The 24,422-nt window shown below is 38.4% G+C and overlaps 1 protein-coding gene across 4 annotated transcripts in view; it reads right to left on the reverse strand.

Moving 5' to 3' along the window:
- Window positions 1–24,422, reverse strand: part of LOC133546504 (homeobox-containing protein 1-like) — a 39,847-nt gene that overhangs the window by 14,571 nt on the left and 854 nt on the right. For 3 of the 4 annotated variants that reach the window (XM_061892296.1, XM_061892288.1, XM_061892279.1), the window contains exons 2-4: window positions 10,910–11,377; window positions 6,354–6,439; window positions 6,181–6,291 (exon numbers count right to left, since the gene is read on the reverse strand). In XM_061892296.1, the coding sequence (XP_061748280.1) occupies window positions 6,181–6,291; window positions 6,354–6,439; window positions 10,910–11,376 (664 nt within the window). In that variant the 5' untranslated portion in view covers window position 11,377. The remainder of the gene's footprint in view (window positions 1–6,180; window positions 6,292–6,353; window positions 6,440–10,909; window positions 11,378–24,422) is intronic. The other variant, XM_061892297.1, reaches the window with a different exon arrangement.

Raw genomic sequence — 24,422 nt, forward strand, 5'->3', positions numbered from 1 at the left:
TGGCTGGCGACAAGTGGAGGGTCTAGCCCAGGCCTGGGCAATTATTTGGACTCGGAGGCCAAATTTAGAGAAAAAAATGTGTCTGGGGGCCGGTATATCTTTTTTTAGGAACGCTAATACAAAACCTCACAATAATGTCTGATTGAATGCTAAAAACGTTATGACAGACCGCCTTGAAAAACAGAATGGAATTTTTACATTTCTATATGAAGGATAAAACACTGCATATTGACAACATATGAAGGCCACGCCCCTTTTCCATCGACAGATTTTACAATCAAGTGAAAGGCAACAAACAGTGAAATATGAACGTGAAGGGTACAAAATAAACCCACTTAAGATCTGATATTTGCTAAATTTCCCCCAGGGATCAATAAAGTACTTTCTATTCTATTATATTCTAGTCTATAAATCACTGAGCTTTAGTACTTTACTGTGAAAATCTCCTTCCATGTCTGTGGAAACGCTCCCCGCCCACACTGCTTGGTGCCTCGTCTGAGCTGCTGTGACGTAGATGACCATAGTAACTAATTAGCTGACCGTTACAACTAAGTAGATGACCATAGTAACTAATTAGATGACCATAGCAACTAATTAGATGACCATTGCAACTAATTAGATGACTATAGTAACCAATTAGATGACCATAGTAACTAATTAGAAGACAATAGTAACCAATTAGATGACTATAGTAACCAATTAGATGACAATAGTAACCAATTAGATGACAATAGCAACCAATTAGATGACCATAGTAACTAATTAGATTACTATAGTAACCAATTAGATGACCATAGTAACTAATTAGATGACTATAGTAACCAATTAGATGACAATAGTAACCAATTAGATGACCATAGTAACTAATTAGATGACCATTACAACTAAGTAGATGACCATAGCAACTAATTAGAAGACAATAGTAACCAATTAGATGACCATAGTAACTAATTAGATGACCATTGAAACTAATTAGATGACCATAGTAACCAATTAGATGACTATAGCAACTAATTAGATGACCATAGCAACTACATGACCATAGTAACCAATTAGATGACCATAGCAACTAATTAGATGACCATAGCAACTAATTAGATGACCATAGCAACTAATTAGATGACCATAGTAACTAATTAAATGACCATAGTAACTAATTAGATGACCATAGCAACTAATTAGATGACAATGGCAACTAATTAGATGACCATAGTAACTAATTAGATGACCATAGCAACTAATTAGATGCCCATAGCAACTAATTAAATGACCATAGTAACCAATTAGATGACCATTGTAACCAATTAGATGCCAATGGTAATTAATTAAAAGACCATAGTAACTAATCAGACGACCACAGTAACCAATTACATGACCATAGCAAATAGATGACCCTAGCAACTAATTAGATGACCTTAGCAACCAATTAGACGGCCATAGTAAATAATTAGATGACCATAGCAACTAATTAGATGACCCCAGCAACTAATTAGATGACCCCAGCAACTAATTAGATGACCATAGCAACTAATTAGATGACCATTGCAACTAATTAGATGACCATAGTAACCAATTAGATGACCATTGCAACTCATTAGATGACCATAGTAACTAATTAAATGACCATAGTTACTAATCAAATGACCATAGCAAATAATTAGATGACCCATTGCAACTAGTTAGATGACTCTAGTAACTAATTAAATGACCATTGCAACCAATTAGATGACCATAGCAACTAATTAGATGACCATAGCAACTAATTAAATGACCATAGTAACCAATTAGATGACCATAGTAACTAATTAGATGACCATGGTAATTAATTAAAAGACCATAGTAACTAATCAGACGACCACAGTAACCAATTACATGACCATAGCAAATAGATGACCCTAGCAACTAATTAGATGACCTTAGCAACTAATTAGATGGCCATAGTAAATAATTAGATGACCATAGTAACTCATTAGATGACCATGGTAATTAATTAAAAGACCATAGTAACTAATCAGACGACCACAGTAACCAATTACATGACCATAGCAAATAAATGACCCTAGCAACTAATTAGATGACCTTAGCAACTAATTAGATGGCCATAGTAAATAATTAGATGACCATATCAACTAATTAGATGACCCCAGCAACTAATTAGATGACCATAGCAACTAATTAGATGACCATAGTAACCAATTAGATGACCATTGCAACTAATTAGATGACCATAGCAACTAATTAGATGACCATTGCAACTAATTAGATGACCATAGTAACCAATTAGATGACCATTGCAACTAATTAGATGACCATTGCAACTCATTAGATGACCATAGTAACAAATTAAATGACCATAGTTACTAATCAAATGACCATAGTAACTAATTAGATGACCACAGCAACCAATTAGATGACCACAGTAACTAATTAAATGACAATAGTAACTAATTAAATGACCATTGCAACCAATTATATGACCATACCAACCAATTAGATGACCATAGCAACCAATTAGATGACCATAGTAACTAATTAAATGACCATAGTAATTAATTAGATGACCATGGCAACTAATTAGATGACCATAGTAACTAATTAGATAACCATGGCAACTAATTAGATGACCATAGTAACTAATTAGATGACCATAGTAACTAATTAGATGACCATAGGAACTAATTAAATGACCATAGCAACTAGTATATCCTCCATAAGCGCAGATTCCAAGCATTGAAATACTTTGTATAGTTGAAGACTTACAGTCATTAGAAAACATGACTGCACATCATCCATCTTAAAGATCTAAAAAAAATTATTTGGTAATGTCCGGCGGGTCAGATTGAAAAGCTCAACGGGCCGCATGTGGCCCCACTGGCCCCCGGGCCTTAATGATTTCAATCATTTGAAATCGCATAAAGGGAAGAAGATTAAGAGCCATTCAGTAGGATTTAAGGTCCAAGCTATTGAATATGCTAAAAAGAACAGTAAGCAGCTATGTTTTATTAATATACCGTAGCTGCGTGTGTCAAATATGAGTCATTAAATGACTCCCGCCTCCTGGTGGTTGAGGGCGCTAGTGATCCTTCTTGCGACTACTCGGCTGCAGTTGAAATGACAACAAGCAGCAAGAGTGAGCAGCGGTCGTTTATTTTTTCCTCTCGCTTGCACTTTTAACATGGAGGATTACATATCTAAAATAAAACAGTTTTCTAAACTGGACTTTCAATCGAAGCAGGAGGTAATAAAGGAAGATCTCCATCGAGACATAGAGACTTTTAAAACTGAAGAAAGATAAGGAAGACTTCTATAAACAAGTTATCGATGCTTTTGATCAGAAGGAGCTGCGCATGGACTTCATTTATAAGTAAAGGTAAGAACATAATAAGTGAAGTGAATTATATTTATATAGCGCTTTTTATCTAGTGACTCAAAGCACTTTACATAGTGAAACCCAATATCTAAGTTACATTCAAACCAGTGTGGGTGGCACTGGGAGCAGGTGGGTAAAGTGCCTTGCCCAAGGACACAACGGCAGTGACAAGGATGGCGGAAGCGGGAATCGAACCTGCAACCCTCAAGTTGCTGGCACGGCCACTCTACCAACCGAGCTATGCCGCCCCATCATTATTATTATTATTATTACGCCCTCCTACAAAGTGTTCATACTGTAAGGATTGTGGTTATTACACACTAGCTGTTTGAGTGTAACATTCAGCATATTTTTGTGACCAAATTTGGGTGGTGTTAAAAAGTGGCCGTGAAAAATCGCTAATGATAATTATTTCATCAAAAGAAAACAAAAAAAAACCCTAGAAAGGGGGCTACCCACATCTGCGGTCCTCTCCAAGGTTTCTCAGTCATTCTCATCGACGTCCCACTGGGTTGTGAGTCTTTCCTTGCCCTTATGTGGGCGCTAAACTGCGGATGTCGTCGTGGCTTGTGCAGCCCTTTGAGACACTTGTGATTTAGGGCTATATAAATATTGATTGATTGATTAGACCTACATTTAGATAATTGACATCCTTCGGCCAAAATCAACAGGAAGTTAAAAATTACCCCTTCAAAATAAAAGTTTTGTAAAAACCCGTCACCTTTTTCAAACGTAAACTCCTCCCAGTGCGTTTGTCATTTCGGCTTCAAACTTGCACAGCAGCGAGATTGAACCCTTTTGATTAAAACTGTCCAACAAAGTTTTGATTACTGCTCCGGTTTTGATTTTACGCGCCTTCAAAGAACCCCTACGCAAAGTTTCCTAAAAAATGTCATTTTTGCCTCTTTAAACTGTAATTTGACCCCCTTAAAATGCTTCAAAGGGCAATTTAAAGCTCTACTATGCCAAGCGAAAGCCATTTATCAACAACATCCAGAAACGCTGATCCATAATTTGACCCCCTTAACATGCTTCAAAACTCACCAAATTTTACACACACATCACGACTGGCGAAAATTGCCATCTAATAAAAAACCAAACCCCAAAAGTCCAAATTGCGCTCCAGCGCCCCCTAGGAAAAAACCCAGACGAAACTGCTTGTAACTTCTGTTAGGAATGTCGTAGAGACATGAAACAAAGACCTCTATGTAGGTCTGACTTAGACCAGGGCTTGGCAGCGGCCAAAGGCGGACCCGACCAACGCTGCTTGCAGCTTTAATTATTATTAATATTAATAATTATTCATATTAATTGTCGGTCTATGGCAAATCCAATGTAAAGTCATTGTAAATGACTTAATTAGGGTCCATGGGCCAAGGACCCTATTGAAACTGCTGTGTTTTATTGGTATTCCGCATCTACGCGCTGTAATTTGACCCCCTTAACATTCTTCAAAACTCACCAAATTTGACACACACGTCGGTATAGCAAACCTTCCCAACATATTAAGCAACCAATCCCCCAAAATGAAAATTGCGCTCTAGCGCCCCCTAGGAAAAAATTACAGACAAAACTGCATGTAACTTCTGTTAGGAATGTCATAGCGACATGAAACAAAAACTCCTATGTAGGTGTGATTTAGACCCAATTTTCATACACTCACTTCTTTCAGCAAAAATCTACAGGAAGTTGGCAAAAACCCCTTCAAAATAAAATTTTCGCAAAAAATCTAATTTTTGCCTCTTTGCGGCTTAATTTGACCCCCTTAAAATGCTTCAAAAGTCACCAAACCTGGCGCACACATAAGGACTGGCGAAAATGGTGATCTAATGAAAAAACCAAACCCCAAAACTCAAAATTGGGCTCTAGCGCTATTTTTGAATAAAACACTGAAAAAACTGCTCCTAGGAAGAAAACACAGACAAAACTGCTTGTAACTTCCGGTAAGAATGTCGGAGAGACATGAAACAAAAAACCTCTATGTAGGTCTCGCTTAGACCTACATTTCACAGATTGACAACCCCCAACAAAAATCAACAGGAAGTTTGCAATCCCCCCTTCAAAACAAAAGTTTTGTAAAAACCGGTCACCTTTCTTCAAACATTATCTCCTCTGAGTGCGTTTGTTCTTTTGGCTTCAAACTCGCACAGGAGAGAGATTGAACCCTTCTGATTAAAAGTTATTCACAGAGTTTTGATAAGTGCTACGGTTTCGATTTTACGCGCCTTCAAAAAAACCCTGCGCAAAGTCTACTAAAAAATGTCATTTTTGCTACTTTGAGCTGTAATTCGACCCCCTTAAATTGCTTCTAAGTGCAAGTTAAAGCTATACTATGCCAAGCGAAAGCCATTTATCAACAACATCCAGAAACGCCAATCTGTAATTTGACCCCCTTAACATGCTTCAAAACTCACCAAATTTTACACACACATCAGGACTGGTGAAAATTGCCATCCAATAAAAAACCAAACCCCAAAAATGAAAATTGTGCTCTAGCGCCCCCTAGGAAAAAAAACTGACAAACTGCTTGTAAATTCTGTTAGGAATGTCGTAGAGTGATGAAACAAAAATTTCTATGTGGGTCTGACTAAGATCGGGACTTGGGTCACGGCGGCAGCAGCCAAAGGCAGACCCGACCAACGCTGCTTGCAGCTTTAATAATTAAATGTAAATTAAATAACGTCTAGAAATTACCGGTTATCGATATCGCCGTTCATCCCTAACAAAACGATAATGCCTCCTTCGCCTATTAAATTTGGCGTCGACTTAAGCGGGCAGAAGAACTGGGTCAACTTAAGCGGGCCGTTTACCAGGGTTACTCTTCTCCAGTTGGTACCAGCGGAAGAAGGCTCGTTTCTTCTGCTCGCTCAGGTCGGATCCTTGCTGGAGCAACCAGTGGGAGATGCGACTCTGACTAATTCCTGCAGGGGGGAGTGAGCGAGTGAGAGGTTGGCCGGAGGACCAGGACGCCAGGGACACCTACCGGTCACCTGGGCCACCACGGCTTGGGAGATGCGCCTGTTGGCCAGGAAGGACTTGACCTCGTCCTTGATCACGCCGCTGTCCCTCCTGCAAGCACATAAGAATATTCTCATATTCCAACAATACATATAAAAACTACAATGTTCAATTTTGGGAGAAATCACGTGTGGATGCTAAAACTGAAATGCGCAAGCTGAACTTAACTGCTAATTTTAGCATGCTAACTGTTAGAAAGTCATATGGCTGGCGGCGTACATGTGTAAAATTAGCTTAAAAAAAAGTTAGCATGTATGAAGCAGAGGTGGGTAGTAACGCGCTACATGTACTCCGTTACATCTACTTGAGTAACTTTTGGGATAAATTGAACTTCTAAGAGTATTTTTTGTGCAACATTGAGTATATTTATCGAGAAGAAACGCTACTTTTAATCCGCTCCATTAATGTACATTCAGCTCGATCTATTAATGTTTGTTTTGTTTTTTTCTAAGTAGGATCTACGCATGCCTGCGTTTCACCAATCAAATGCAGTCACTGGTGACGTTGGACCAATCAAACACAGCCAGGCGGTCACGTGACCGTCACACGTCGAATCCGACTTAAAAAAGTTGAAAAACTTATTGGGGTGTTAGCATTTAGTGGTCAATTGTTCGAAATATGTACTGTACTGTGCAATCTACTAATAAAAGTTTCAATCAATCAATCAATCAAAAGTGTAAAGGAAAAAAGACACTTTATTTCAACCGTACTTCCCGTCAAAAGCCTAAACGCTGATCGCACAGTTCCTGTCTTCACAATAAAAGCGCCGCTCCATCGCGCCTGCGCTAACAAAATAAGAGTCTCCGAAAGCCAGCGCAAACAAGCTAGCAAACTACGGAGTTTGCCGCCAATGTATTTATTGTAAAGTGTATAAAAACGAATATAGAAGCTGGACAAATAAGATGCCAAAAAAACCAACAACTTTCATGTGGTATTAGACAGAAAGGAAGAACTTTTTTTTCTCCTCCATTTGAAAACGTGGACGTTTTCAGCACTTTACTGTCTGATTCCAATCAATGCAAGTCATCAGAATCAGGTAATACACCAACTTATATTCTTGTCTTCATGAAAGATAGGAATTGATGTGTTAAACATGCATGTATATTCATTAAAACACCGTCAACATTTCAACAAAAACGACAAAATAAATAAATATAAATTATATACTGTGTATATATATATACATATATATATATATATATCCATCCCATCCATTTTCTACCGCTTATTCCCTTTTGAGGTCGCGGGGGGCGCTGGCACCTATCTCAGCTACAATCGGGCGGAAGGCGGGGTACACCCTGGACATATTAATATATATGATATGTGTGTGTATTAGAGATGCGCGGTTTGCGGTCTCATCTGCGGAGTCCGCGGGTCGGGCGGGTGACATGACGAAAAAATAGATTTTAATTAGATTCGGGCAGGAGGCGGTTGAATCATCCGGAAATATTTGATATACATGGTTCTAGGATCGGTATCCTTTGCCATTCAAAGAGCCATTTAAGACCCGTGTCACAAAGCGAATAAGACAATAGGAGACGCCATTATTCTCTAGAATGACTACCGGCAGCACCCCAGATAAGTATTAGGACGTGCTATGAAGTCATTGACTTTGTCGCTTTGTTCTGCTTGTCAGTCCAGCATCATGTTGTGTGTGGCTTCCGCTGCAACACGCACACGACTGCAAGGCATACTGGGTGACACAGAGTACACTAATGGTTGTGATATAAACAATTTCAACACTCTTAGTAATATGCACCACGCTGTGAAGCCACACCAATTAAGAACGACAAACACATTTCGGGAGGACATCCTCCCAGTAACACAACATAAACGCAACACAACAAATACCCAGAATCCTTTGTATCCATGAGAATTCCTGACTATTTTATACACCCCGCTAGCAGCTATAAAACTTGCTAAAAAAGTCACCATTTTAACGTTAATATTCTAGAATGTTAACGCTAGCATGCTAAGAGTTACCATGTGTCAAGTACCAGGTCATATGACTCTGAAACTTTTGGCTGCAAACTTGGCTAAAATAAAGTTATCACATTAATGTTAGCATGCTAGCAGTTAACATGTGTCAAGTACTAAGTCATGCAAAATTGTCAAAAAAAAAGTTAGCATGCTAGAATGAAAACATTAGCATGCTAAGAGTTAGCATGTGTCAAGTACCAGGTCATATGACTGTGAAATGTTTGGCTGCAAAATCGACCATAAGCAGGTTAATGCTAGCATGTTAGCAGTGTACACATGCAAATTACCAGGTCATATGACAAATGTTTGGCTGCAAAATTGGCAAAAAAGGTTAGCACCTTAATGTTAGCATGTTAGCAGTTAACATGTGTCAAGTACCAAGTTATGTAAGTCTGAGATGTTTTGACGCAGAATTGGCAAAAAAAGTTAACATGCTAGTATGCTAATATTAGCTCGCTAACACGTAGCATGTCCAAGTACCAGTTTATATGACTCTGAAATGTTCGGCTGCAAAATTGGCCAAAAAACGTTAGCCCGCTAGCAGTCAGTATGTGTCAAGTACAAAGTTATAAGAGACTGAGGCATTCGGCTGCAAAATTGTCCGAAAAGGTTAACATGCTAGAATGAAAACGTTAGCATGCTAAGATAAGAGTTAGCATGTGTCAAGTACCAGGTCATATGACTCTGAAATGTTTGGCTGCAAAACTGACCAAAAGCAGGTTAATGCTAGCATGCTAGCAGTGTACACATGCCAATTACCAGGTCATATGACAAATGTTTGGCTGCAAAATTGGCAAAAAAGGTTAGCACGTTAATGTTAGCATGTTAGCAGTTAACATGTGTCAAGTACCAAGTTATGTGAGTCGGAGATGTTTTGATGCAGAATTGGCAAAAAAAATGTTAACATGTTAGTATGCTAATATTAGCTCACTAACACGTAGCATGTCCGCGTACCAGTTTATATGACTCTGAAATGTTCGGCTGCAAAATTGGCCAAATTACGTTAGCCAGCTTGCAGTCAGTACGTGTCAAGTACATAGTTATAAGAGACTGAGGCGTTCGGCTGCAAAATTGGACAAAAAAGTTAAAATGCTATAATGATAGCTTTAGCATGCTAACAGTTAGCATGTGTAAAGAACCAAGTTATCGGACTGATGTGTTCGGCTATAAAATTGGCAAAAAAAAAAGATACCATGCTAATGCCACAATACTTACGTTATCATGCTAACAGTTAGCATGTGTCAAGAACCAAGTTATCGGACCGAGGTGTTCGGCTATAAAATTGGCTAAAAAAAAGATACCATGCTAATGCCACAATACTAACGTTATCATGTTAACATTTAGCATGTGTCAAGAACCAAGTTATCGGACGGAGGTGTTCGGCTATAAAATTGGCAAAAAAAAAGATACCATGGTAATGCCACAATACTAACGTTATCATGCTAACAGTTAGCATGTGTAAAGAACCAAGTTATCGGACGGAGGTGTTCGGCTATAAAATTGGCAAAAAAAAAAGATACCATGCTAATGCCACAATACTAACGTTATCATGCTAACAGTTAGCATGTGTAAAGAACCAAGTTATCGGACGGAGGTGTTCGGCTATAAAATTGGCTAAAAAAAGATACCATGCTAATACCACAATACTAACGTTATCATGCTAACAGTTAGCATGTGTAAAGAACCAAGTTATCGGACGGAGGTGTTCGGCTATAAAATTGGCTAAAAAAAAGATACCATGCTAATGCCACAATACTAACGTTATCATGCTAACAGTTAGCATGTGTAAAGAACCAAGTTATCAGACGGAGGTGTTCGGCTATAAAATTGGCTAAAAAAAAGATACCATGCTAATGCCACAATACTAACGTTATCATGCTAACAGTTAGCATGTGTAAAGAACCAAGTTATCGGACTGAGGTGTTCGGCTATAAAATTGGCTAAAAAAAAAAGATACCATGCTAATGCCACAATACTAACGTTATCATGCTAACAGTTAGCATGTGTAAAGAACCAAGTTATAAGAGACTGAGGCGTTCGGCTGCAAAATTGGACGAAAAAGTTAAAATGCTATAATGATAGCTTTAGCATGCTAACAGTTAGCATGTGTAAAGAACCAAGTTATCGGACGGAGGTGTTCGGCTATAAAATTGGCTAAATAAAAGATACCATGCTAATGCCACAATACTAAAGTTATCATGCTAACAGTTAGCATGTGTCCAGTGCCCAATTATATAAGTGAAAATTGGCTAACAAAGTTAGCATGCTAATGTTAGTAATTCTGCCTGAGCCAATCAGAGGCCACGATACTGAACAGCACAGTCTGATTGTCCTGGTAATTTTAGTTCAGTTAGCCATTTTTATGCTGGTGGCGACTTGTCCAGGGTGTACCCTGCCTTCCGCCCGATTGTAGCTGAGATAGGCACCATCGCCGCCCGCGACCCCAAAGGGAATAAGCGGTAGAAAAATGGATGCCTGAAAATGCTAAATTTAGGGCAAATTTACGTAGAATATGTTTTGTTGGGGGACGCCCCGGCCTACCTCATCAGGTCCTCCACTTTTTCGTCAACGTCTACGTCTTCCTCGCCCGTCTCGAAGCCGTAGCCCGGCGCCGCCACGCTCAGGGGAAAGCGGGGCGGCGACAACTTCCCGTTGGTCTGAGGGACTGTCGCCAGGGCGACGGTCGAGGCTGCGGGGAGTGGGAGGAGCAAAGCGCCGGCGGGGAAGGCGTTGGCGCTCGGCGAGAGTCCGTCATCGGGGAAGTCGGTCTGAGTGGCGCAGGACGTCACGGAGGAGGAGGAGGAGGCGACGGCCGCCACGGCGGAACGGGAAGGCGGAGCGTATGGCGGCGGTTTGCATTTTGAGGCCTTTCCGTTGGGGGGGTCCAGGTGGTCCAGGGTGTCAAGGGCGTGGACCACCTCGGCCTGCTTGATCCCCGTCCTCCTGAGCCGCTGGAGGAGGTCGATCTGCTCGATGGTGAATCGAGGCTCTTCACACTGCTGGAACATTCTAGAAGAAAATGGAAGGATTTTTTTTTTTTAATTATTAAAAAAAATACAAATCAAAATCATGATTATTTGGAAGTGAATTATATTTATATAGCGCTTTTCTCAAGTGACTCAAAGCGCTTTATATGGAGAAACCCAATATCTAAGTTACATTTAAACCAGTGTGGGTGGCAATGGGAGCAGGTCTTGCCCAAGGACACAACGGCAGTGACTAGGATGGCACAAGCAGGAATCGAACCTGCAACCCTCAAGTTGCTGGCACGGCCACTCTACCAACCGAGCTATGCCGTTCATTAAGACCATCTAAAACAGGGCTCATCAACGTTTTTGAAAGCAAGAGCTACTTCTTGGGTACTGATTAATGCGAAGGGCTACCAGTTTGATACACACTTAAATAAATTGCCAGAAATAGCCAATTTGCTCAATTTACCTTTAATAAATAAATCTATATATATATAAAAAATGGATATTTTTGTCTTGTCATTCCGTCGTACATTTTTTTTCCTTTTACGGAAGGTTTTTTGTAGAGAATAAATTATGAAAAAAACACTCAATTGGACGGTTTAAAAGAGGAGAAAACGGGGAAAAAAATGAGAATAAACTTTTTAAACATAGTTTATCTTCAATTTTGACTCTTTAAAATTCAAAATTCAACCGAAAAAAATGAAGAGAAAATCTAGCTAATTTCGAATCTTTTTGAAACAATTTAAAAAAGAATTTATGGAACATCATTAGTATTTTTTCCTGATTAAGATTAATTTTAGAATTTTGATGACATGCTTTAAATAGGTTAAAATCCAATCTGCACTTTATTAGAATATATAACAACTTGGACTGAGCTATATTTCTAACAAAGACAAATCACTATTTCTTCTTGATTTTCCAGGACTCACCAAACTTGACACACACATCAGGTCTGGCAAAAATTGTGATCTGATGAAAAAAACCTAACCTCAAAACTCAAAATTGCGCTCTACCGCCCCCCTAGGAATACAACACGGACAAACTGCTCCTAGGAAGAAAACACAGACAAAACTGCTTGTAACTTCCGGTAGGAATGTCAGAGAGACATGAAACAAAAAACACTATGTAGGTCTCACTTAGACCTACATTTTAATAATTAACATACTTTAGCAAAAATCAACAGGAAGTTTGATATTTTCACTTCAATACATCAACTGCATTACTTTCACAATGCATTAGATTCTCAAAATAGTGGCTCCAAGGCGTCTTCTAACGCTTATGGGTCTCGGGGGCAGCAGCCAAAGGCGGACCCGGCCAACGCTGCTTGCAGCTTTAATTCTGGTTGTTGTCATTGGGGTTTAAGAGATCAATATTAAAGTCATCACGTAGAAATACATTTCCTTGATTCATTTCCGCGATTATTTCCCCCGGGCAATTTTCCAAATATATCAATGTTTGAATGTGTCAGGTTCAAACACTGGTGACATCAAACAGAGACAGAATTAAATTTGGACTCAGATCTGAGGAGAGACATGGCCACTGTACTCTCTGTACAGTCCTGCACCACGCTCTGCCAAAAGATCGTACTCCTCCTTCTTTATTTGACTTCCTCCCACAGCTGCTTCCTTGGGTAAGTGGGTCGTAAACAGCGTTTCCCTCGGTTACAGTTCGAAGAGAGTTTGTCAAATAGTTCAAAAAGAGTCCCATAAAATAGTTCAAAAAGAGTTCGTAAAATACTTCAAAAAAGTTCCTCTGGAAGTTGGGCAGATCCTGTCATATGTCTGCTTTGAAGTCCCAGTGGAATTTTACGAGCCTTCTTCTTGGTCGGTTTTAAAGACAGCCTTTTGTTTTCTTGTCAGGAACACAATGTAATACAAAGTTTTTTGTGTTAATTTCGAAACAATTATTCTAACAAAATGAAAGCACCACGCTCTGCCAAAAGATCGTACGCCTCCTTCTTTATTTGACTTCCTCCCACAGCTGCTTCCTGGGGTAAGTGGGTCGTAAACAGCGTTTCCCTCGGTTACAGTTCAAAGAGAGTTCGTCAAATAGTTCAAAAAGAGTCCCATAAAATAGTTCAAAGAGAGTTCCAAAAAATAGTTCAAAAAGAGTTCGTAAAATACTGCAAAAAAAGTTCCTCTGGAAGTTGGGAATATTCTGCCATCTGTCTGCTTTGAAGTCCCAGTGGAATTTTACGAGCCTTCTCCTTGGTCGGTTTTAAAGACAGCCTTTTGTTTTCTTGTCAGGAACACAATGTAATACAAAGTTTTTTGTGATAATTTCGAAACAATTATTCTAACAAAATGAAAGCACCACGCTCTGCCAAAAGATCGTACTCCTCCTTCTTTATTTGACTTCCTCCCACAGCTGCTTCCTGCGGTAAGTGGGTCGTAAACAGCGTTTCCCTCGGTTACAGTTTGAAGAGAGTTCGTCAAATAGTTCAAAAAGAGTCCCATAAAATAGTTCAAAGAGAGTTCCAAAAAATACTTCAAAATGAGTTCGTAAAATACTTCAAAAAGAGTTCCTCTGGAAGTTGGGCAGATCCTGTCTTATGTCTTCTTTGAAGTCCCAGTGGAATTTTACGAGCCTTCTTCTTGGTCGGTTTTAAAGACAGCCTTTTGTCTTCTTGTCAGGAACACAATGTAATACAAAGTTTTTTGTGATAATTTAGAAACAATTATTCTAACAAAATGATATCATCATCCCCCCCGCACACACACTGGATTTATCACATAATTGCCAGTCGCTGGCATGGTAGCTGCTAGCATTAGCATTTAGCATCAGCCAAGGTGAAAATTGGCCAAAAGCCATCAAGTTGGGGGTCAAATGAGGTTAGCGACAGGTAAAAAGGCCACTTCAAAAGTCACATTTTTGCATTGGTTCCATGCATTAGCCACGCACCGGCCGATGCTAACGCGCAAGTAATTCTGCGTACCAAACATTTCCAAGCGGGGGAGTTTTTCTTTTGCATTGGAAAAATGCATCCATTTTGTGTGATATTGCATGAGAGCGGCAGCGTGCAGGAGGGAGCTGACAGGTCTGTCTTTTCTTGCGCCGCACTTACACAAAGGACGAGCGAGACAGAGAGAGAGAGAGAGAGTGCATGTTGGGAAAAAAGCCAAGAAAAATTTACATTTCAGAGCGTTGTGTGCCATACTTTTTTTTTTTCTCTCTCTGCGGCAGAGGGTGAGTCATGCTGTACAAAAAAGAATGGCCGTAATAACCTTTTATTTACTGCGGCATTGGCTTGTTGCAAGGGAGTATGGGTAATGTTTCAAGTTCTTTAAGAAGTTTTATGTTCGGTCAGAAAGCTTGGAACCCCAAACAACATAAAAAGCTAACAGTTAGCATGCGGGCCAGTTAGCGTCGACGAAAAATCTGAGCAAAATGAGCTAAAAAAGCTAACAATAATATGCTTGGAGTGAACTTTAGTGAAATACCAAAATAAATACACTTTTTTAGCTAATTTAGGTTATAAAAGATAGCAAAATTATGTTAGCATGCTAACTGTAACATGTGTGAGTACCAAAATATATCATCCGAGGTGCTAACGTTAGCATGCATTAAGTAACAAAATATGACTCAAGTGTACACCTACAAATTTAGCCCACATAAAAGTTAGCATACTACCACTTGCATGCTGACAGGTAACTTTCGTCAGGTATAAAAAAAAATTGGACACTGAAAAAGCTAACATGCTAACAATAGCATGATTACAGTTAGCAATAGTGAAATACCTTTTTTTGCTAAAAAAAAAAGAGAGCATGATTATGTAAGCATGCTACAAAGCTCAAGTACCAAAATATATCACTCTGAGGTATGTATCTGAAAAAATTTGTTTAAAATGATAGCATGCTAATGTTAGCATGCATCAAGTACCAACGTATGTCTAAGGTGTACACCTATAAATAAGGTATAAATTTAGCCCCCCCCCCAAAAAAAAATTGCATACTCTTTGCATGCTAACAGGTAACTTCCGTCAAGTAACACGAATTGGACACTTAAAAAGCTAACATGCTAACAATAGCATGATTACAGTTAGCAATAGTGAAATACCAAAATATATACTTTTTTCGCTAAAAAAGATAGCATGATTATGTAAGCATGCTACAAAGCTCAAGTACCAAAATATATCACTCTAAGGTATGTACATGAAAAAATAGTTTAAAATGCTAGCATGTTGTTAACGTTAGCATGCATCAAGTACCAACGTATGTCTAAAGTGTACACCTATAAATTTGCCCCCCCCCCCCAAATAAAAGTTGGCATACTAACGTTTGCATGCTAAAAGGTAACTTTCGTAAAAGTAACAACAAATTGGACACTAAAAAACTAACATGCTAAAAATAGCATGTTTACAGTTAGCAATAGTGAAATACCAAAATATATATACTTCTTTCGCAAAAAAAGATAGCATGATTATGTAAGCATGCTACAAAGCTCAAGTACCAAAATATATCACTCTAAGGTATGTACATGAAAAAATAGTTTAAAATGCTAGCATGTTGTTAACGTTAGCATGCATCAAGTACCAACGTATGTCTAAGGTGTACACCTATAAATTTGCCCCCCCCCAAATAAAAGTTGGCATACTAACGTTTGCATGCTAAAAGGTAACTTTCGTAAAAGTAACAATAAATTGGACACTAAAAAACTAACATGCTAACAATAGCCTGTTTACAGTTAGCAATAGTGAAATACCAAAATATACAGACGTTTTTCGCTAAAAAGGATAGCCTGATTATGTAAGCATGCTACAAAGCTCAAGTACCAAAATATATCACTCTGAGGTATGTACCTGAAAAAATGGTTTAAAATGCTAGCATGCTAACGTTAGTATGCATCAAGTACCAAAGTATGTCTAAAGTGTACACCTATGGATTTAGCCCCCAAAAAAGTTTGCACACTAACGTTTGCATGCTAAAAGGTAACTTTCATAAAAGTAACAAAAAATTGGACATTAAAAAAACTAACATGCTAACAATAGCATGATTACAGTTAGCAATAGTGAAATACCAAAATATATACACTTTTTTCGCTAAAAAGGATAGCATGATTATGTAAGCATGCTACAAAGCTCAAGTACCAAAATATATCACTCTGAGGTATGTACATGAAAAAATTGTTTAAAATGCTAGCATGTTAATGTTAGCGTGCATCAAGTACCAACGTATGTCTAAACTGTACACCTATAAATTTGCCCCCTTCCCCCCAAATAAAAGTTGGTATACTAACGTTTGCATGCTAAAAGGTAATTTTCGTAAAAGTAACAACAAATTGGACACTAAAAAAACTAACATGCTAACAATAGCATGTTTACAGTTAGCAATAGTGAAATACCAAAATATAAATACTTTTTTCGCAAAAAAGATAGCATGATTATGTAAGCATGCTACAAAATTCAAGTACCAAAATATATCACTCTGAGGTATGTACCTGAAAAAAATTGTTTAAAATGCTAGCATGCTAACGTTAGTATGCATCAAGTACCAAAGTATGTCCAAGGTCTACACCTATAAAGTTAGCCCCCCAAAAAGTTTGCATACTAACGTTTGCTTGCTAAAAGGGAACTTTCATAAAAGTAACAAAAAATTGGACAATAAAAAAACTAACATGCTAATAATAGAATGATTACAGTTAGCAATAGTGAAATACCAAAATATATAGACTTTTTTTGCTAAAAAAGATAGCATGATTATGTAAGCATGCTACAAAGCTCAAGTACCAAAATATATCACTCTGAGGTATGGACCTGAAAACATTTTTTAAATGCTAGCATGCTAACGTCAGCATGCATCAAGTACCAAAGTATGTCTAAGGTGTACACCTATAAATTTAGCCCCTCTCCAAAAAAATGGCATACTAAGGTTTGCATGCTAACAGGTAACTTTTGTCAAGTAACAAAAATTGAACGCTCATAAAGCTAACATGCTAACAATAGCATGATTACAGTAAGCAATAGTGAAATACCAAAATATAGACTTTTTTCGCTAAAAAGGATACCATGATTATGTAAACATGCTACAAACTCAAGTACCAAAATATATCACTCTGAGGTATGTACCTGAAAAATGGTTTTAAATGCTAGCATGCTAACGTTAGCATGCATCAAGTACCAAAGTATGTCTAAGGTGTACACCTATAAATTTAGCCCCTCTCCAAAAAAAGTTGGCATACTAACGTTTGCATGCTAAAAGGTAACTTATAAAATTGAACGCTCATAAAGCTAACATGCTAACAATAGCATGATTACAGTTAGCAATAGTGAAATACCAAAATACGTACACTTTTTTTCACTAAAAAAAGAGTGTGATTATGTACGCAAGCAACAAAGCTCAAGTACCAAACTATATCACTCTGAGGTATGTCCCTGAACATTTTTTTTTAAGTTTAAAATGCTAGCATGCTAAAATTAGCATGCATCAAGTACTAAAATATGACTGAGGCATATACCTACAAAATTTGCTCAAAAACGACCAGCATGCTAACATCAAGTAACACAAATTGGACGCTGGAGTGTACACCTGCAAAATGAGCTAAAAAGGCTAACAGTAGCATTCTTACAGTTAACATCAGTGAAATACCTACTTTTTTCAAAGCTAATAAATGTTAGCATGCGTTAAGTTACGCAATTTATCTCTCTACGGTGTGTACCTGAAAAATGTTGCTTAAAATGCTAGCATGATTGCAGTACCAACATACAAAATTTGCTTTTTTTCCAAAAAAAAAAAAAAATAACATAATAACATTAGCATGCTAACATGTATCATTTGTCAAGTAACAAAATATTTGACATTTGTGTACACCCATAGACATTCTTTAAGGGTACGCAGCATGGACCGCTACTGTCTACTGGCACTGACGAGACGCAGGGCCGCCATCTTGGAGTGGTGATCCTACCACTCAGTGCAATTCATTTGGCAGGAGCAATGAACTGTCAGCACATTTCATTCACCTTACCTCACTGAATACCACTCATTTTCACCCGCTTTTTTGTCTTACGTGTAACTATGATAAAGGACACATGTTTTATCATTCATAGTTTGCTTAAAAGTAATAGAATATTCTTATATGCTCTAAGTGACCAGACGTCCGAGATCAAAAATGGGACTATAATAAATAAAGGGTCTGCTATTTTTAAGTTGAAAAAACAATATGATTAGGTTATATTTACATGCGTATATCCCACATAAACAATGTATAAATACATTAGATATCTGTATATCTTAGGGACCTATGGACTGTATCTCTGTCTTGACACTTTGTATTGATATTTTGTTTTACATTCTTCCCTTAAATGATCATGTTTACAGTGATTGTTAGGGACCGAATGTCCCTTTGGGACAGAGGACCCTATTGTATTTCTAACGTTTTATTATTATTATACTGCCGCCTCTTTGAGCTGTAATTTGACCCCCTTAAATAAAAAAAAACAAAAAACAAACTCAAAATGGCGCTCTAGCGCCCCCTAGGAAAAAACAGACAAAACTGCTTCTAACTTCCGTTTGGAATGTCGTACAGACATGAAACAAAAACCTCTGTGCAGGTCTGACTTAGACCTATATTTCATACACTCCGTCAGCAAAAATCACCAGGAAGTTGGCAAAAACTTCTTCAAAACAAAAATTTCCTAACATTTTTCATTTTTGCCTCTTTGAGCTGTAATTTTACCCCCTTAAAATGCTTCAAAAGTCACCAAACCGGACACACACATCAGGACTGGCAAAAAGTGCAATTTAATAAAAATTTTTTAAAAAAAACCTCAGAATTAGACTCTAGCGCCCCCTAGGAATAAAACAGACAGAACTGCTCCTAGGAAGAAAACACAGACAAAACTGCCTGTAACTTATGGTAGGGATGTCGTAGAGACATGAAACAAAAACTTTTATGTAGGTCTCACTTGGACCTACATTTCATTCATTGACATCCTTCAGCAAAAATCAACAGGAAGTTGGCAATTACTCCTTCAACTTTTAATCAGAAGGGTTCAATCTCTCTCCTGTGCGAGTTTGAAGCCGACACAACAAACGCGCTCAGAGGAGATAATGTTTGAAAAAAGGTGACAGGTACTTTTGTAAAAACCTGTCACCTTTTTTCAAACATTACCTCCTCTGATAAATAAAACAGACAAAACTGCTACTAGGAAGAAAACACAGACAAAACGGCTTGTAACTTCAGGTAGGAACGTCGTAGAGACATGAAACAAAAACCTCTATGTAGGTCTCACTTAGACCTACATTTCATTCATTGACATCCTTCAGCAAAAATCAACAGGAAGTTGGCAATTACTCCTTCAATTTTTAATCAGAAGGGTTCAATCTCTCTCCTGTGCGAGTTTGAAGCAGACACAACAAACGCGCTTGGAGGAGATAATCTTTGAAAAAAGGTGACAGGTACTTTTCTAACTGCTGCGGTTTTGATTTTACGAGCCTTCGAAGAACTGCTGCTCTGATGCTGCTGCGCTGCTGCCGTCTCAATATGGCCGCTTAAAAGCAGGAAGCACCAGCGTGACCACACAATGCAGAAAAGGTAGGTAATGTGCAGGTAAAGATATGTTGACTGGGTGAAATAAGGAGGCACCAGTTTGACACCAGGATACAGAGAAGGTAGGTAACGTGCAGGTAAAGATATGTTGTGTGGGTGATGGCAGGAAGCACCAGCGTGTATGGGTGACAGAAATAAGCACCAGTGTGACCCCAGGATGCAGGGACGGTAGGTAACGTGCAGGTAAAGATATGTTGAATGGGTGAAGGCAGGAAACACCAGCAAAAGTCGGTCCCGTCTATCGCTGCTTGCAGCTCTAATTTTATATGTATTTTCGGATAAAAGCGTCTGCCAAATACTTAAACTTAAACATATATAAACACCTGAAAGTCTTTATATCAGCTAAAAACCACCAATCTGTTTCACTGGATTCAGAATAAAACCAAATTCTGTCTTAAAATCTTTATCTTGTATTTCAACTTTATGTTATTCAAGCTTGACATTTTTAAATTTAATTAATTTCATTCACAGGCAATTCTATTATTGTCATACTCTTGTTTGCTAGCGGCTACGATTTCAGTACTATTGAACATCTTTGCTCCTTCTCAACTCTGTCAGTTTAGCATCTTTGTTTTCTACCTGTCAAAAGTCAGTTCAGCATCTTTGTTTTCTACCTGTCAACTGTCAGTTTAGCATCTTTGTTTTCTACCTGTGAAAAGTCAGTTCAGCATCTTTGTTTTCTACCTGTCAACTGTCAGTTTAGCATCTTTGTTTTCTACCTGTGAAAAGTCAGTTCAGCATCTTTGTTTTCTACCTGTCAACCGTCAGTTTAGCATCTTTGTTTTCTACCTGTCAACTGTCAGTTTAGCATCTTTGTTTTCTACCTGTCAACAGTCAGTTCAGCATCTTTGTTTTCTACCTGTCAACTGTCAGTTTAGCATATTTGTTTTCCACCGGTCTACTGTCAGTTTAGCATCTTTGTTTTCTACCTGTCAACTGCCAGCTTAGCATCTTTGTTTTCTACCTGTCAACTGTCAGCTTAGCATCTTTGTTTTCTACCTGTCAACTGTCAGTTCAGCATCTTTGTTTTCTACCTGTCAACTGTCAGTTTAGCATCTTTGTTTTCTACCTGTGAAAAGTCAGTTCAGCATCTTTGTTTTCTACCTGTCAACCGTCAGTTTAGCATCTTTGTTTTCTACCTGTCAACTGTCAGTTTAGCATCTTTGTTTTCTACCTGTCAACAGTCAGTTTAGCATCTTTGTTTTCTACCTGTCAACTGTCAGTTTAGCATATTTGTTTTCCACCGGTCTACTGTCAGTTTAGCATCTTTGTTTTCTACCTGTCAACTGTCAGCTTAGCATCTTTGTTTTCTACCTGTCAACTGTCAGCTTAGCATCTTTGTTTTCTACCTGTCAACTGTCAGTTTAGCATCTTTGTTTTCTACCGGTCAACTGGTCAGTTTAGCATCTTTGTTTTCCGCCTGTCCACTGTCAGTTTAGCAAAAACCTGCCAAACCTCCCGAATTTTCCGGGATACTCCCGAATGTCAGTGCCTCTCCCGAAAATCTCCCGTGACAACCATTCTCCCAACTTTCTCCAGATGTGCAGCAGGACCTGAGTGAGGACAGCCTGTCATCACGTCCACTTTTCCTCCATATAAACCGCGTGCCGGCCCAGTCAAGTTCTAACATCTATGCTTTTTGGAGCTCAGTGCGCAACTGCACACACAACAAGAAGGAGACTATTATATATGTCTCCGTTACCCATAAGTTTATCTATAACCTATAAAGTAGGCAGGCACGGACCTATTTCTCAGCGTGTGTTTATTCCAGCCGGCACGTTAATACACTGACTCACAACATCCGGATTGCTTCAAAACTACGGCAATTATTAATGTCCAAAAAAAGATAGTGACAGAGAATAGAACGAGGATGGGAAATTCAACTCTAAACTCACTCCTTTCCTGCAAATTAAATTTCACGGATGCTGCCCATACCTATGCTCCTTCAAAGGCTGTGCTACTGGCTACAAATCATTGCACTTTCAAATGCAACAATGAATAGAGAGAAGTGTTGTGTGTATATGTGTAAATAAATGAACATTGAAATTCAAGTATTTCTTATATATATATATATATATATATATATATATATATATGTCTTGATTGGATTATCCGGAGAATAGTGCTCGATACCGTGGTAGAGCGCAATATGTAGGTGTGGGAAAAATCACAAGACTACTTCATCTCTACAGAACTGTTTCATGCGTATCAGATCTCCTGATGATTGAGGGAACCCCTCATGAAACAGTTCTGTAGAGATGAAGTAGTCTTGTGATTTTTCCCACACCTACACACATATACATATACATATACATATATATATATATATATATATATATATATACATATACATATACATACATATATACATATATACATATATATATATATATATATATATATATATATATATATATATATATATATATATATATATATATATATACATATATGTATATATAGTGGCAGAGGGTTTAGTGCGTCTGCCTCACAATGCAAAGGTCCTGCAGTCCTGGGTTCAATCCCAGGCTCTGGATCTTTCTGTGTGGAGTTTGCATGTTCTCCCCGTGAATGCGTGGGTTCCCTCCGGGTACTCCGGCTTCCTCCCACTTCCAAAGACATGCACCTGGGGATAGGTTGATTGGCAACACTACATTGGCCCTAGTGTGTGAATGTGAGTGTGAATGTTGTCTGTCTATCTGTGTTGGCCCTGCGATGAGGTGGCGACTTGTCCAGGGTGTACGCGCCTTCCGCCCGATTGTAGCTGAGATAGGCACCAGCGCCCCCCGCGACCCCAAAAGGGAATAAGCGGTACAAAACGGATGGATGGATATACATACTTAAAAGAAAAACTTGAATTTCAGTGAATTCTAGCTATAAATATACTCCTCCCCACTTAACCCCGCCCGACCCACCATGAAACCCCCCCACTACCTCCAATCTCCCGAATTCAGATGTCTCAAGGTTGGCAAGTATGGTTTAGCATCTTTGTTTTCTACCTGTCAACTGTCAGTTTAGCATCTTTGTATTCTACCTGTCAACTGTCAGTTCAGCATCTTTGTTTTCCAACTGTCAACTGTCAGTTTAGCATCTTTGTTTTCCAACTGTCAACTGTCAGTTTAGCATCTTTGTTTTCCACCTGTCAACTGTCAGTTTAGCATCTTTGTTTATATACCTGTCAACTGTCAGTTTAGCATCTTTGTTTATATACCTGTCAACTGTCAGTTTAGCATCTTTGTTTTCTACCTGTCAACTGTCAGTTTAGCATCTTTGTTTTCTACCTGTCAACTGTCAGTTTAGCATATTTGTTTTCTACCTGTCAACTGTCAGTTTAGCATCTTTGTTTTCTACCTGTCAACTGTCAGTTTAGCATCTTTGTTCCCTACCCGTCAACTGTCAGTTTAGCATCTTTGTTTTCTACCTGTCAACCGTCAGTTCAGGATCTTTATTTTCCACCAGTCAACTGTCAGTTTAGCATCTTTGTTTATATACCTGTCAACTGTCAGTTTAGCATCTTTGTTTTCTACTTGTCAACTGTCAGTTTAGCATCTTTGTTTTCCAACTGTCAACTGTCAGTTTAGCATCTTTGTTTTCTACCTGTCAACTGTCAGTTTAGCATCTTTGTTTTCTACCTGTCAACTGTCAATTTAGCATCTTTGTTTTCTACCTGTCAACTGTCAGTTTAGCATCTTTGTTTTCCACCTGTCAACTGTCAGTTTAGCATCTTTATTTTCCACCAGTCAACTGTCAGTTTAGCATCTTTGTTTTCTACCTGTCAACTGTCAGTTTAGCATTTTTGTTTATATACCTGTCAACTGTCAGTTTAGCATCTTTGTTTTCCACCTGTCAACTGTCAGTTTAGCATCTTTGTTTCATACCCGTCAACTGTCAATTTAGCATCTTTGTTTTCTACCTGTCAACTGTCAGTTTAGCATCTTTGTTTTCCAACTGTCAACTGTCAGTTTAGCATCTTTGTTTTCTACCTGTCAACCGTCAGTTTAGCATCTTTGTTTTCTACCTGTCAACTGTCAGTTTAGCATCTTTGTTTTCTACCTGTCAACTGTCAGTTTAGCATCTTTGTTTTCCACCTGTCAACTGTCAGTTTAGCATCTTTGTTTTCTACCTGTCAACTGTCAGTTTAGTATCTTTGTTTTCCAACTGTCAACTGTCAGTTTAGCATCTTTGTTTTCTACCTGTCAACTGTCAGTTTAGCATCTTTGTTTTCTACCTGTCATCTGTCAGTTTAGCATCTTTGTTTTCTACCTGTCAACTGTCAATTTAGCATCTTTGTTTTCTACCTGTCAACTGTCAGTTCAGGCTCCTCATCACCACTTCAAGATGGCGGCCGAATTTCTCGCGTCACAGCAGCTAATGCTGCGTCTACTTATAAGATGTCTTTGGTACCAACATATGACATATATATACCTACAAAATTATCTTCTTTTTTTTTTTTAATAACATAATATTAGCGTGCCAAAAATGAATAATTGTTAAGTAACAAAATATTTGACATTGATGTGTACACCTGCCAAATTAGC

Source organism: Nerophis ophidion, linkage group LG02 (genome assembly GCF_033978795.1).
Source record: "Nerophis ophidion isolate RoL-2023_Sa linkage group LG02, RoL_Noph_v1.0, whole genome shotgun sequence".
NCBI lineage: Eukaryota > Metazoa > Chordata > Actinopteri > Syngnathiformes > Syngnathidae > Nerophis > Nerophis ophidion.